We start from the raw sequence: 13,927 nt of genomic DNA on the forward strand, positions 1-13,927 counted from the left end.
GTGGAGTTGACATATTAAGGCTAAAGTATATTGATATATTGGCTGCATTCGCCATATATTTTATGTCCATAACAATGTATGTAATTAAAAAATATTATTCCATTATTCATGTGTGGACTGTGGACTTTGAGCATATACATATTGTGCACCTGGAATTATAAAGATTCTATCCCTTTTTAATCCTAATTATACGGGAAATAGTTGTTAAATTGATCCATTGATTTGACTTGTTTTTCTAGCGCATCCCATCTCGATTGTATCGAGATCTGATAGGCCAAAGCAATGCTATGAAATCTTTGTTCTGCATGTCCCCAAACCATATCATTTTTGCAATGTGGCATGGTGTCTTATTCTGCTGAAAGAGGCCCCTTTGGCAACAGTCGCAGCTGGAAATCTTCTTGGAGTTTGTACAAGTTTGCCCACCTTTTTTTTTTTAACGTTTTATAAAGTATTACAACGTTTCTGAAACCACTGGCTTGCACCACAGTGCTCCATAGGGCTCCACCGGGCTCTCTTCCTGCTTGCTTGGTTATTATGTAACTACAGCAGGGAGTGTCAATAATAAAATGTGTGAGGACGCCATTGTCGTAAATCACCAGAGTGGAAATTTAAATTAAATATCTTTTTAATATAGGCAGAAAGACAGAGGACGTTGCTCTGGAGCTGTTTGTTTCGGCTCCGGTATTTGTTCCGTCCCTTAGATGTTGTCGCTCTCCTACTGTGAGCGACACATTTACAGACGCTCCCTGGCTGGCTGGCGCCGTTGGGCAGCGTGCATCACACAGAGTTTTGCTCTGAACTCTGCTCTATGTGCAGGTTATTTTATTGATGTTTTAACCTATAAAATGTAGGCGAACTCGATGCTCACGTTAAGGGTTAATGTCAATAACCTGCAACTATGCGTAAAAGTCGCGCAAAATACGTAACACGGTAATTTCCCCATTGCCAGAGGACATAGGGATCCGGTAGCGAAACATATCAACGAACGGCAGTATTTCAGGAAACTGGGTGTGAGGTAGTTGGTTAGTGCATGAACTTGATCTTTTCCCTCAAGCGATAGCAGCGGCCTGTAAAACACGCAAACATGAAGTCGCTCGTGCAGTCGCTTGAATCCGGACTGGACTTTATTGAATTTCTGGGAGACAGAATATCCAACACCAGCAAAAAGGAACTCCGAGACATCTACAACTCCGAATTTAAGGGCAGGTAGGCTGAAAATACAAGCGTTTGCCTCATTCGTCTTTTAGACTGTGCTGTGTTGTAGCTACTCCTCCATGTTTCGTTCACAGAACAGGAATAAAAGACCCCACCTTTTCCAGTGTTATTACTGCTCTTCTAAAGTTCAACAAAGCCTACATAAGACAGGGGAAAATCCACATCAATGTCAGACCTCAGGTGAGCTCTGTCACTTCATCAGTACTGTGTAGTGATGTGGCATCTGCTCTATGGAAATAAGATCTGCTGAACTGCGAGAAAACGGAAACGAAAATGAGGAAGCATGTTTTTTTTTTTGTTTTTTTTTTTTATCTCTGCTGTAGGTCAGAGTGTACTGTGATCAGTGGAGGAGGCCCCAGGGCCCTCAGACATCTGATGAGACACCCTCCTTTGTCCCCTCAACCCCTGTGACCCCTGTGTTGACCCCCAAGAAGAAGCTGGCCACAGACATCCTTAACAAGTTAAAGGCGAACAGGTAAGGACATAGGATGTTGAAGGAAATTGTATAATCATTTTAGTCATATTCTTAGCATAAATGTTAAACATTTTTCAAAGATGATATTGAACTGAATATTATGGGATGTCATTGCAATAGTTTCTTCATTCACTTAATAGACAAAACTAATAATCAACATAATTGATATTTAACTGTTAGTTGCAGCCCTACTGATACGTGTCACCGCTTCATGTTTAGGCACAAGCGTTTAATATGTAAAACTTCATTTCTCCAGGAACATTGTGTAACATTAACAAAACGGGAACTCTGTATTAACTGGTGTATTAAGGCCTGTTTGTCCTGTTAATCCAGTTAATGTGACTATGGGAGGAAACAGGGTGTGCAACCTGAAAGCATCAAAGAGGAAGCTGTAGCATGTTCTGTCAGCTGGCAGAGGGTTGGAGAATCCAGGAGACGGGTGGGAGGGGTTCTTCCATCATACTGGTGCCTTTTAAAGATACAGGGTTCAGGGTAGTGTGGTTAGCTTTGTCAAAAAAAGGTTCACACTTGCCAGTCGACTGGGCCTTTCTGTGCAGAGTTTGTCCCTACAGTATGTGATAGCCCTGCGATAGACTGTGCAAAGTGTACCCCGCCTCTTGTCTAGTGACAGCTGGGATTGGCTGCACATCTTTATGGTCATTTGGTGTGTTTTGCAGTTGCTTTGTGGTCTCTCTGTACTGTAGTTGTTTTGAGTCTTTCTGTAGTCTGTAGGAGCAGTTGTAGTTGGTCTGAGTATCTTTGTGCTCTTTTCACCGGCATCAAACCGACGCACCCATGCAGAGATCTATCTGTGAGCCTGTTGACCACCGGCATGCACCGACTTTGCTGTATCTTTACACCATGTTGGCCTTCAGTTGTTCATTTTGCAGCCTGATCACATCTTTCTCACAGGAAGGAGCTGACAGCTGACAAGGGGGGCATTGAGATCTCCTCAAACCCCGTGGCAAGTTGTGGAAAGGTGCAGTTCACTCAGTATTGTCTGAGGGAGTTGTTCATCGTCAGGTTCAATATTGTAAACAAGGGCACAAACTGCATTCACTTCACCTACTACACTGCTCTGCACAAGATGCGCTGTTTCACTCTGGAGGATGAGAGGAGAGTGACCAGAGCCTGTCCACTGTTCCTCTGTCCCGGTGAGATGCTCATCCCATACCTTTAAAATGCCAAATAAAAACCACTGAAGACATATTTAATGATCACTGATTCTTCTGTGCTTTCTTTTCTTCTACAGGAGAAAGCTATGAAGTTGTGGTTCGGTACATGCTGAACCATTATGGATTTTTCCCTGCGACAATGTACTTTGAGTTCTGCCCTGATGTCCCTGGATCTGTGCCCTTCTGCATTGTGAGGGAGATTGAAGCTGCAGCCAAGACCTCGCTGGCTGCGAAGCTGGGACCTGTGGCTCCTTATAAACCCTATCAGGTTGTCACATACAAGCCTGTTGACACTGTGGTAGTGGAGGGAGTACCCCCTGAGAGGTAAGCTGATTGTCCAAGAGTCACATTATAAAAATGCTTGATTATTAAAACAAATAATCGTCTCATAGTTTAAGAAATAATGCTTGGCTGATTTTATTTTATTCATTCTCTCTTGTTGTTGTTCTCTGCAGTTTACAGCATGTAAAATTACCTGTGAAATTAGGAGATAACAAGTACCCTTATTACCTAAAGGAACTGGCTAAACACAGAATGGAGGCCTCTGAGCACCTCTCTCCAACTGCTACACAGAAACTTGCATCAGTGAAGTGAGAGGAACGCCTAATTAATTACAGTTACTTTGTCAAGTATTTAGATCAAAATGTCCTTGTGTTCAACTCAATGTTTGTATCTGTGTTCTGTGTCCAGGAGTCTCCTCAGCTGTACCTTAAAGATGAAGAACTACTCTCATCGATTTCACCTCCTGCTACACCTGGAAGAGATACAGATGGAGGTGGACATCAGGAAATATGACCTCCACAATCAGACCATGACTCAAGAACAAAGCAACAGAAAACTGCTTACGCTCAGAGTAAGGAGTTTGGAGTGGAAGTTTCTATCACCTAAAAACATTATCTTGTCCCCTGTGCTGTCTTTGTGTGATGTAAAATGATCTCTGTATGTTGAAGTTGGCCTCTGAAAGCTTGCTGGTCTACAGTAAACTGAGGGAAGTTTTTTGGAGAAGGAATAAGACAGCTGAAAGAAGAACAACATTGATATACTCCAACAGGTTCCCGGTGTTGCTGAGAATCGGCCATCAGTACTTCGAGGAGACTGTCTGAGAGTGTCCAAATCTGAGGAGACAGTCCAGCCGATCACCGTGTACACTGGATATGTTCACAGAGTAGAGCTGGACAGGGTGAAACTGGGCTTCTCGAAGAAGTAAGATCTGGACTAAGGATGCTTGTTTACTTAAAACCCAGAAAAAAAGGACCTAACTCACACGTTCCTCTTTCTTTCTGTTCCTCTTTCAGGTTGTTGCAGACTTTTATCAGCAATATGAAGTTTGACGTGGAGTTTACTATCAACCGATTCCCTGTGAAGCTTCAGCATCGAGCCGTGGAGTTGGCAGCAAAACACCAGCTCGAAGAAGTGCTGTTCCCGTCTGGTGCAGCAGTGGCTACTCTCTCCATGCCTAAACTGAGGTCTGGTGCTTATACACATAATGAACATGGATACACAAAACCAAAAACCCTCATGGATGTGGTACCATCTACAAAAAATTACAACAACTTTAGTATTTTTGAACTTTAGACCCTGGCAGTAAAGAATTGTAAAATAATTTACTACAGCCAGATTGTTTTAAAGGTAAGAAGATAGTATATTTAGTTTTTTTAAGAACTGACCGTTCTTTTTTAAAGAGACCAGAATGACCCAATTGGCTCTAGTCAGTAGATACACAGTGTTTACTTGTTGATATTTTTGTAACCTTTCATAAAACATGTCTATTAAAGCTCCACATGGTGCTAGTGTCCCACATGTGAAACAGTGGATGGTTAAACTGTTTAGCATTTTGGATAAGAGCATATGAACTGCTAATGATAAGTGTGCATACTCAGCAGATTTCTTTCTGGGCGCTCATTCATCATATCGTGCCAACAGCAAGGGACACTGTTTTTTTTGGTTTTAATGCCATAAACCTGGGGTGACTTATGGGGATATTGTTGGCTGAGGTGTTTCATGCAAAGCCTTGTTTGCTGGAGCACATACCAGTCAAAGTCTACTGTTCTCTGCTTAGGCTCGATCATTAGCCTTTATTGATTACTCAACAAATAAAGCTACAAATTCTGAATGTTTTTGCTTTACTCAGTTGACCACTCTCATTAGTATTTGTAGCCTTTGCCCTAGATTGTAATATTAAAATGTTTCATTAGTGCATGTGCAAGGTGTAAAAATCCATTTCCACACTTCTCTCTAGCATGTTCAACCGTCAGCTGGAAAGCAACCCGGAGCAACATTCCGCTGTCCAGCGTATTGTAGCCGGATCATCAAAGCCTGCTCCTCATCTTGTGTTTGGGCCTCCTGGAACCGGAAAGACAGTCACTCTGGTTGAAGCTATGAATCAGGTATTAAGCAGGACATCTGCAGGTCTGTAGTGGTCTCATAAAGCATTCAATCGACTTCCTTCCAAAAGGCCCGAGAGGGCATTAAAAGTCTTTAAATATTTTTTATTATCTGTAGCTTTTGTATGCAGTTGTGGGCTATTAGGAAAAGTTTTGCACCAACTGTGTAGGCTACAAGCAAGACTGGTATGACAGTGACTGACCCCCAGCTCTTATTAGTTTGTAGTTAGACCCGCAGCAGAGGTTCACTTAATCCAACTATATGTAGTGGGAATGTACTGTATATGAGCTAGAGCTGTAACGATCAGTTGATCGACAGACATCTGTCAATGGATGTTCAGGCCAAGATATCCAGAGTGAAACCACACCCTGAAGAGCTACATGTAGATTATTTTGTATCTATGGTTTATTTTGTCCAGATTTGCTTATTTAGTCATAAATGTTGAAAAAGAAACACTTTTTGTTGTGTGTAACTGTCTTCAGCTGTGAACACGAAGTGTAAAATCTTGTATTTATGATCTGTGCGCTGTGCAACAGGGAGCTGTTCATTAAGAAAAGAAGAGGTAGCCACAAAGGGAAACTTGATTAAGTGCATTTATTCAGTATAGTAGGATTATCTCCCTTCCATAAAGCTGGACATGCAGACTGATGAAATGTTTAAACATCATTGTAATGGAAGTAAATAATGGCCTGCAATGGGCCTGTAACCTGAACTCACAGCGTTTAAAATAGACTATAAGTGTCATTCCAGTTGAGCCCAAGGTTGGCATGTTCACACTCAATAATGTTGTAATGTAATGTGTTTTTATTATGCATGACATGCTTTCTTCCAAGAAACCACCTTGAACAACAACAATGAAACAGCACTGTTGTCCATTTCTGTTTGCCTTGTCAGGTCAGCAGGGCCGATCCATCAGCCCACATCCTCGCCTGTGCACCCTCTAACAGCGCATGTGATTTGCTCTGTGAGAGACTGATGGTACATATGGATCCTTATCAGATTTACCGTTTGTACGCCAGCAGCAGAGACCCAAGAAGTGTCCCCAAGCACCTGCTGGTGAGATGTTTTTTTTACACCCACAAAATAATCAGGTTATTGTTCTTGTACATTTGCCTACAAGTCTTATTTGAATATTTGATATTTTGCAGTTCAGTATGCTTGTGACAATCAGTAACAAAGGTATGTGCATATACTTGTGTACAGAGGAGCAATAACATTTTGAGTTGTGGAATAAAAACTGAAATTCACAGCAAATACAATATGTGCATGTCACAATTAGCCAAGCAGCCACTGCTGCATGTTAACCATTGTCCTCACAGCGATTCTGACAAGTTTATCAGGTGGATCTGAGCGATACATGGTCTTTTTTTGTTAATCAGAATGTACTTTCTGGAGAAACCAAGTAAATGTTTTGTCCAGACTTTTATCTCAGACAAATAGTTTATTTTTGCTGTCTTGTCTTGTGGCTCTTTCAGAAATGTTGTAACTGGGACCAGAAACAAGATGGGTTTATGTTTCCAGAGACCAAAATTCTGATGAAATACACAATCATGGTTACAACTATGGTGACAGCTGGCAGGTAAGAGCCATGTATTAATACTTCAATTAAGTGCAGTTCATTAGGGTTGTAGATCACTAGCCATGTTATTCTTGCATATTACTATAGTAGTAATTCTGCTGTGTATTTCTGCTTTTAGACTTGTGTCTGGAGGAATCCCAGTCGGTCACTTCACCCATGTGTTTGTGGATGAAGGTGGCCAGGCAGTGGAGCCAGAGTGTGTCATTGCTATTGCAGGTAAATATCTGATCAGTGTGCTACAATAAGTCTGTGGCTTTGGTGAAACCTTGATGAAAGCATCTGAAAAGTCATAAACCCCATTCTGCAGGTTTAATTTTGATTAAATCTGAAGGATGATCCACCTTTTCCTTATCTAATGAATACAAATCATTTAGGCTTACTGGTGCATTACAAATTAAAGGTCAAGATTTACATGACCTAATCATTATTTTTATGATGTCTCAAATGAACCATTGTTACTCTGACGAAGTCAAAGAGTGGTAGAGTCTTCTACCAGTGCTGTGAAGGACTCGTTAGGCAACATGTAAACGTTGTTTTCACAGGTCTCCTCGACCCAAAGAATGGCCAGTTGGTGCTGGCAGGAGACCCCAAACAGCTGGGGCCAATCCTTCGATCTCCGTTTGCATTGCAGCATGGACTGGGTGAGACTACAGCAGTAACATCAGTTTATCTTGATGTATTTTGTTGCACTCAGTTGCAGTAGTTTAAGTGTATGATGTGGTATTTTTAATGATAAATGTGTAAGATAAACGATCTTCAACTATTGTTGCTTCTGTTGTATTTCATTCTGTCTAAACTTGGCAAGTATGAGTTGATAATATCGTTTGAATGTTTTTCAGGGCTTTCTCTGCTGGAGAGGCTAATGCAACACAACACTTTATATCAGAAAAGTACAGACTCTGGACACTTTGATACCCGCTTTGTCACCAAACTGCTGCGAAACTACAGGTGTGGCTTTCAATTTACACTTTCATGATGCTTGGTAGGAATGATGAAGTTTTTTTTGTTGAAGCTGTACAGCCTTCATGAGTTCTCCTCCTCCACTCAGGTCTCACTCTGCCATTCTGAAAATCCCAAATGAGCTGTTTTATGAGAATGAGCTGCAGGTGTATGCTGACCAGTGGGACCGTGAGACTTACTGTAACTGGAAGCACCTTCCCAAAAAGGTATGACAACAAGAACAGTTTTAACAATTTCTCAAAAAATCTGTAATTATTTAAATAACCAGCAATACAAAGTAAATATTACAGTGTTTACTTGTAAAACTCTTATACACGATCAATCAAAGTTGTATAGCCCATACTGAGAAACTTCACCGGTTTTTACGTGTGAGCATCAATGGCTGACGACTGACAGCAGTTCACTCTCACATCACCACAGGGTTTCCCAGTGATCTTCCACGGGGTGTTAGGGAAAAACGAGAGAGAAGCCAACAGCCCGTCTTTCTTCAATGTGTCTGAAATTGAGGTTCTGGTCGACTACCTCACCAAGCTGGTGGAAACACAAGGAAAGAAAGGTCTCCCCAAGCTCTCTCCGAAAGACATAGGCATCATCTCCCCCTACAGGAAGCAGGTGAGCCAGCACTGAGTTTATTTGCATTTTAGAGATGTGGAGAGAAAGTTTGTAGGACACAGTCTTAACAAGTTGTCGTGCTTACTTTTCTAACAGGTTGAGAAAATCCAGAAGGTCCTGAAGTCTGTCCCAGCACTGAGTCAATGGAGTGATCTCAAAGAGCTTAAGGTTAGTAACTCTACATCAGAGTGTCTTGTTTGGTGCTCTGAATGAGAGGTCAGTCCCACCCAGAACTTTTTGGAAGCTAATATCTCTGCACTGCTGCCAATGCTGTTCAGTGAGTCTGGGTCACAGGGCTTCGCCAGCACCTCTCCATATTAAGACAAGTTTTTTTTCTACAATATAAATATTTGGAAAAAAGTTACATAGTGTAGCTTTAAGTGTAATTAAATGATCAGGACTTGCTTTTAAGGGTTACAGATTTTTACCATGTGGGAAACTGAGAAAATCTCTTAACTGAACTGGCAGATCGCTGTTTTTCTTTACCAATCAGGTGGGGTCTGTGGAGGAGTTTCAGGGACAGGAGAGGAAGATCATCATGGTTTCTACTGTCCGCAGCAGCATCACCTACGTCAAGATGGACAAAGACTTCAACATTGGATTCTTGTCTAATGAAAAGGTTTGTCATATTCCCATGATCATGCGAGATGGTAATGAAACAACCGGATTTGTATGTTTATCATCAAAGAAGTTATTCATTTCTTCTTGTTCCTTTGTCTTATATTTATGTATCTGCATTGCAGAGATTCAATGTAGCCATCACAAGAGCCAGGTCCCTGCTGATAGTTGTGGGAAACCCTGTGATCCTCAACAAGGACCCCACCTGGGAGAAGTAAGGCAAAGATGTCTGCAGAGATGTTTTAGCTGTGGTAGGAACAGGACTTTGCCAAAAATTTCAACAAGAATGTTCTTTCAGTTGCAGACACAGAGTTAAAAATTGTGATGTGACTATTGAGATTCAAAGCACATGGACCCTGAAAACAGCAAATGACAAAATAGTGTCAGTGCAGTCTGTTACACACTAGGTGTTTTGAAGCAGATGAAATTTTACCAGTTGATTTTTGAAAGCATTTCTTTTTCACGTTTGACAATATGTGGTTTTTCATTTGTAGGTTCATCAGCTACTGTGTGAAGGAGAAAGGCTACACTGGATTTGACTTCAAAGATGCAGAAGGCGAAGATGATGTTGTGTCACGACTGACAACCCTGAGAATCAATGTGGATTCTGAAAGTTAGTGGCCTCCTGTGCTTGGCTACATCATTACTACTGTAGCTGATGTAGAAACAAGTTGCATTTGAAGAAAACATTTATTCACAAATATCACTTGGACAAAACAGTGAGAAACTAAAAGGTTGTTGCTCTGCACCTGTTATAGGTCCTGTGGGAGAAGAGAGCGCCCTCCAGCAGTTTGTGGACCCAGAGTGGAAAAATGAGCATTAACATGTTTTTCAGACGACCAGCACAGAACTGACACAGTAACATCCTCACAAGCCTCTTAGCTTTAAATACAGAAAGGTCCATATTTCATTCTTCCTCTCTTTGAGCTTTAAACACAGCACTGGCATCTTTTATTAAAGAATAGGTTCTTTTTATTAACTTTTCTAAGAGCGTCTGTGTATTTTGGTGCAGTAAACTGTGCTCCGTTTTTGATGACATTGCCAAAATGCACCATTGAATCTTTAGTTTTTCACATTAGCGTGTTTTTAAATAGTAATCATTTTCTTTGTTTCGGGGTTAGAAATAAAGAGCAGACAGTTCAGTCTCTCAGGAACTCATTAGTTGGAGTGAAGAAATAAACTAATTTTGGACATGTTACACTGCACACTGTCATGACTAATATTCCTATTGATTAATCATATACAATGTCTTAATTTCCTACAAGATTGACCACAGAAGGAGATTTGGTCTAGTCTCAAAAATAGTTTATTAACAATGTTCATGTTCACTTCAGATCAATTATTCACGACAACACTTTCCTGTTTACAAAGCATTATTACAATGAGCTTTTATATAAATCTGATTCATTTCTAATTTCAAACACTTCCAGAGAAAGAAAAAAAGTTGCACAACACTGAGCAGATGTTCCCAAAGACATGTGCTCTGCGTGTGTGTATACACTGTGAAGACCCATGGTTCTGTCATGCATGCATTGACCTAAGGACAACTTTTGATTTCGCACATTATCTGCATACACATTAACAGCAGTATAGTACATGCTCTCTGTGATATGTTCCACACTCGACCCTCTGCTGCTCTAAGCTAATGCTTTCAATATGTTGTGCTTCCAGCTGCATGTTATTCCACTATTTTCATGAATTCCCAAGAATTCCTTAGCGTTAAGCTTGCTGAGACCCCTTAACATCATGGCTCGGCTATGAAACATAACTCGAGGCTTTTGTTTTTCATTGATAAAAATCTTCAGTAGTAAGGATCTGAATGTGTTTGCCTTGTTACTGTGCCTATTGTTGTCCACAAACACGCAGCTAGTCCAGAGCTATCACAGCGTCTGCCCTACAAAGATATGAGGTAACAACATTTATATGGTGCTTCTGATTATAATCAAAAACGTCACATCTACAAGTAGTTTAAAAATTATAGCTTGACCACTGACTCTCAGTTAAAGCATATGTGCTTGGCTAGTGGGGGGGGGAAGCTGCATGATAGATAACAGACCTTGTCAGCTGGTAGGTTCTTGGCCTTTCCTAGCATTGTAAGAAGGTTCCATGCAACATCAAATTTAGTGTTTCGCCACACACATTTCAACATCCACCCTCCTATTTACCGACAACAATATGCAACCAATGCGATATGTGCACTACATGAAAGAGCAACAGAGGTGGGGAATAGGAATGCAGTGAGGAGTCTGTGCCTGGGGAGTCGGTGGGCCGTTGAAGCTTTGTATATCAAGTCGTCAGGTCAAGGTAACAGTTTGGAATTTTGAGAGGACATCACTGAAAAATGGGACCAGGGAACAGTCACCGATGTGTCTCCAAAAGCCCCTTTAAGTACAATACAGTGTAGACCACTGATCTTCTGCTCCTTTGGCTTAAGATGTCAACTCTCAAAGGTTTCATTTGCCAAGAAATGAAGAGCAAGATCATTGTAGATCCAAGATGTATAGATATAACTAAAACATTAACAAGCATCTTTCTAGCTGCAGCCAAGTGTTTTCCCATGATTCCTTGTTAATTCAATAACATTGAGTCTATCTATGCAGCAAATACAGTCTCAGTCATTATATTGTGAGGGCATACACCGTAGCACAGGGACATTTTTCTGCTTTTCAAACTGTTCAGCGATCTGAGCTTTGAAATGTCAGGATGGTCGTCATCTTGACCTCAACAGGATCAGGTTAGTATCAAGCAGCTGGTCTATCTGGTTTGGGAGAGAACAACAAAAGGCACACCAGAACGGAGAAGGCACCAGGGTGAAAACACACTCCTCACATGGCTCTTCTCAAACATGTAAAGAATGTCGTCCAACTGGACACATCCACACGCAGTAGTCCAACAAGACCTGACTTCCATGACTGGGCTAACCCGTCCAACACACAAATTCCTACAGTGGGCGCGACCAGCTCACCTCAGTCATAATACACAAATAAGGGAGGTTTCACCAGGTCTCGGCCTTCCTATGGATTTCTTTTTCAGCAGTGTCATCTTGTTGATACTAACAGCTGTTGTGCATAGTTAAGTCATATTGGCTTGTGTCTCGATTGGCCAGTTCTCATCCCCCATCTAGGTCCACTGCACAGATCAGAGGGATGCATGAGAACAATCAGATCTGATTCTCTTATACAGTGCACTCTTTTGTTGACCATTATCACAGAAGCAGCTGCTTTATCCTCAGTGTGAGCAGACTGAAAATGGAGGGCACAGAGAAAATGCTGACAAAAAAAAAAAAATGCCACAAGAAGCTATGTTTTGACAAACTGTCAACAGCACTGAAAGCCTAAGTTATGGCTCTGCTCAGGTTTCACAACGAAAGACATGAGAAGTAGACGGTGGTGTGCAAACTTTAAAAAAGGCACTAGCTCTTATGATCAAAAGATATCAACTTTCATCTTCTATCACGACTGTTACCACGATAAACAGAACTGATACTAACAGGACAGTCTGGACTCTCTGGACAAGACCTTACTCAGGGAGACTTTCTACAAGATGATGCTGCTTCTCCGAGCTCGTGAAGAACAATATTGCATACAAACGTGTGCATCTACACTGCCTCATTACCTTACAAATATAAGGAAAAACAAGTAGGAAAACATTCTATGTATAAAGAAAAAATGCAAATCAACAAGAACATTAAACATCAATATCTAATCACGGTTGTAATATAGACAGGGTCCATTTCCTGTATTATGTTTGTTGGCCTGCCTGTTACCGTGAAATGCGGGATACAGTACAAAGATGCCATTTGGTAGAAGGTCAGTTCTTTTCATGCGTTTTGTTTTTCTCCTACTGGTCAGCTGTTTGATGGCGTCTGAACTGCTCACAGCAATGTGCAGGCTCCTCTCTTCTTACGCTTGCGGACCTGCAGCGCCGCTCTGGTGGCCATCTCGAACACCTCCCGCACACCGTCTTTTGTCTTGGCAGAGCACTCCAAGTAGCCGAAAGCATTGATCCTGCCGGCCATGTCTCTGCCTTCTTCTGCCTTCACCGGCTCCTGCATGGTGAAATCAAAGATTGTTAAGAGTAAAATTATTAGTGGTCAGAATCATGTCTTTTTGTTTCTTTTTGCGAGGGGAGGCTTAATTTACTGAGAGAGTGGAATGGTGTAATGTGCTGCACCTAAGCATAATTTAACATGCATGTACCTGAATACTTTGATTTTGTAATTCTTTAAAGATTATCCTTTATCTTTATCCCCACAATGGGGACATTCCTCTTTCAGCAGCAATAGAGAGCAAACAACAAAACCGTAAGAACAAACACCATAAAGATCTCTGAAAAATAAATCAAAAATACATAAAAACACGAGAAAATATAGTATTTAAGAGAAATCAAGAACAACAAGATATTGCATATGTGCATATTTACAATGCATTTTACACCTAAATGTGAGTATTGCACCTCAGTAGATTATTGCATAGTCTCTTATAATTTCACTTTGCTTATCACTGCAGTGATGTATTGTACAGTCTGATTGCTGTGGGGAGGAACGACCTACGATAATGCTCCTTCCTACACTGGGGATGTAACAGTCTTGTGCATAAAATCCTCTCTGATTGCCAATACGGTTTTAGGTCGAACCGATCAACATCTTTGGCCATTACCGACCTGATGGAGGACATTACAAGTGCTATGGATGAGAAGAAATACACGATGGGAATATTTATTGACCTAAAAAAAGCATTTGACACAATCAATCATGAATTATTAATGGACAAGTTAGAAAAATATGGGATCAGAGGAATGGTTCTGAAATGGATTAGAAGTTATTTGACACAGAGGCGTCAAGTTGTGAAGTTGGGTGAATACCAATCGAGTGAGCTGGACATTGTATGTGGAGTGCCTCAGGGTTCT

General features: G+C 41.1%; 2 protein-coding genes across 3 annotated transcripts in view; one reads left to right on the plus strand and one right to left on the minus strand.

Annotated features, from left to right (window-relative positions):
* Positions 1 to 725: 725 nt before the first annotated feature.
* mov10a (Mov10 RNA helicase a) lies at positions 726 to 12,306 on the plus strand. 2 transcript variants are annotated; one of them, XM_020586167.1, is made up of 22 exons: positions 728 to 1,206; positions 1,290 to 1,395; positions 1,539 to 1,690; positions 2,603 to 2,844; positions 2,943 to 3,189; positions 3,321 to 3,455; positions 3,556 to 3,718; positions 3,917 to 4,068; positions 4,161 to 4,331; positions 5,105 to 5,252; positions 6,145 to 6,306; positions 6,726 to 6,829; positions 6,948 to 7,045; positions 7,372 to 7,470; positions 7,669 to 7,777; positions 7,878 to 7,995; positions 8,210 to 8,401; positions 8,498 to 8,569; positions 8,895 to 9,020; positions 9,145 to 9,233; positions 9,514 to 9,632; positions 9,778 to 12,306. In XM_020586167.1, exons 1-22 carry the CDS (start codon positions 1,085 to 1,087, stop codon positions 9,840 to 9,842), a joined length of 2,991 nt encoding a protein of 996 aa, XP_020441823.1. In that variant the 5' UTR covers positions 728 to 1,084; the 3' UTR covers positions 9,843 to 12,306. The 2 variants fall into 2 exon arrangements, with proteins under 2 accessions (XP_020441902.1, XP_020441823.1); XM_020586246.1 differs by lacking the exon at positions 9,778 to 12,306 and having other exon boundaries at positions 726 to 1,206; positions 9,514 to 9,637.
* LOC109951815 (rho-related GTP-binding protein RhoA-D-like) overlaps positions 10,308 to 13,927 on the minus strand; it is a 16,445-nt gene continuing 12,825 nt past the window's right edge. The window contains exon 5 of the mRNA XM_020586557.1: positions 10,308 to 13,067. Within this exon, the coding sequence (XP_020442213.1) occupies positions 12,894 to 13,067 (174 nt within the window). The 3' untranslated portion in view covers positions 10,308 to 12,893. The remainder of the gene's footprint in view (positions 13,068 to 13,927) is intronic.

The sequence above is a fragment of the Monopterus albus genome, unplaced genomic scaffold, assembly GCF_001952655.1.
Source record: "Monopterus albus unplaced genomic scaffold, M_albus_1.0 scaffold1.1, whole genome shotgun sequence".
Lineage (NCBI taxonomy): Eukaryota > Metazoa > Chordata > Actinopteri > Synbranchiformes > Synbranchidae > Monopterus > Monopterus albus.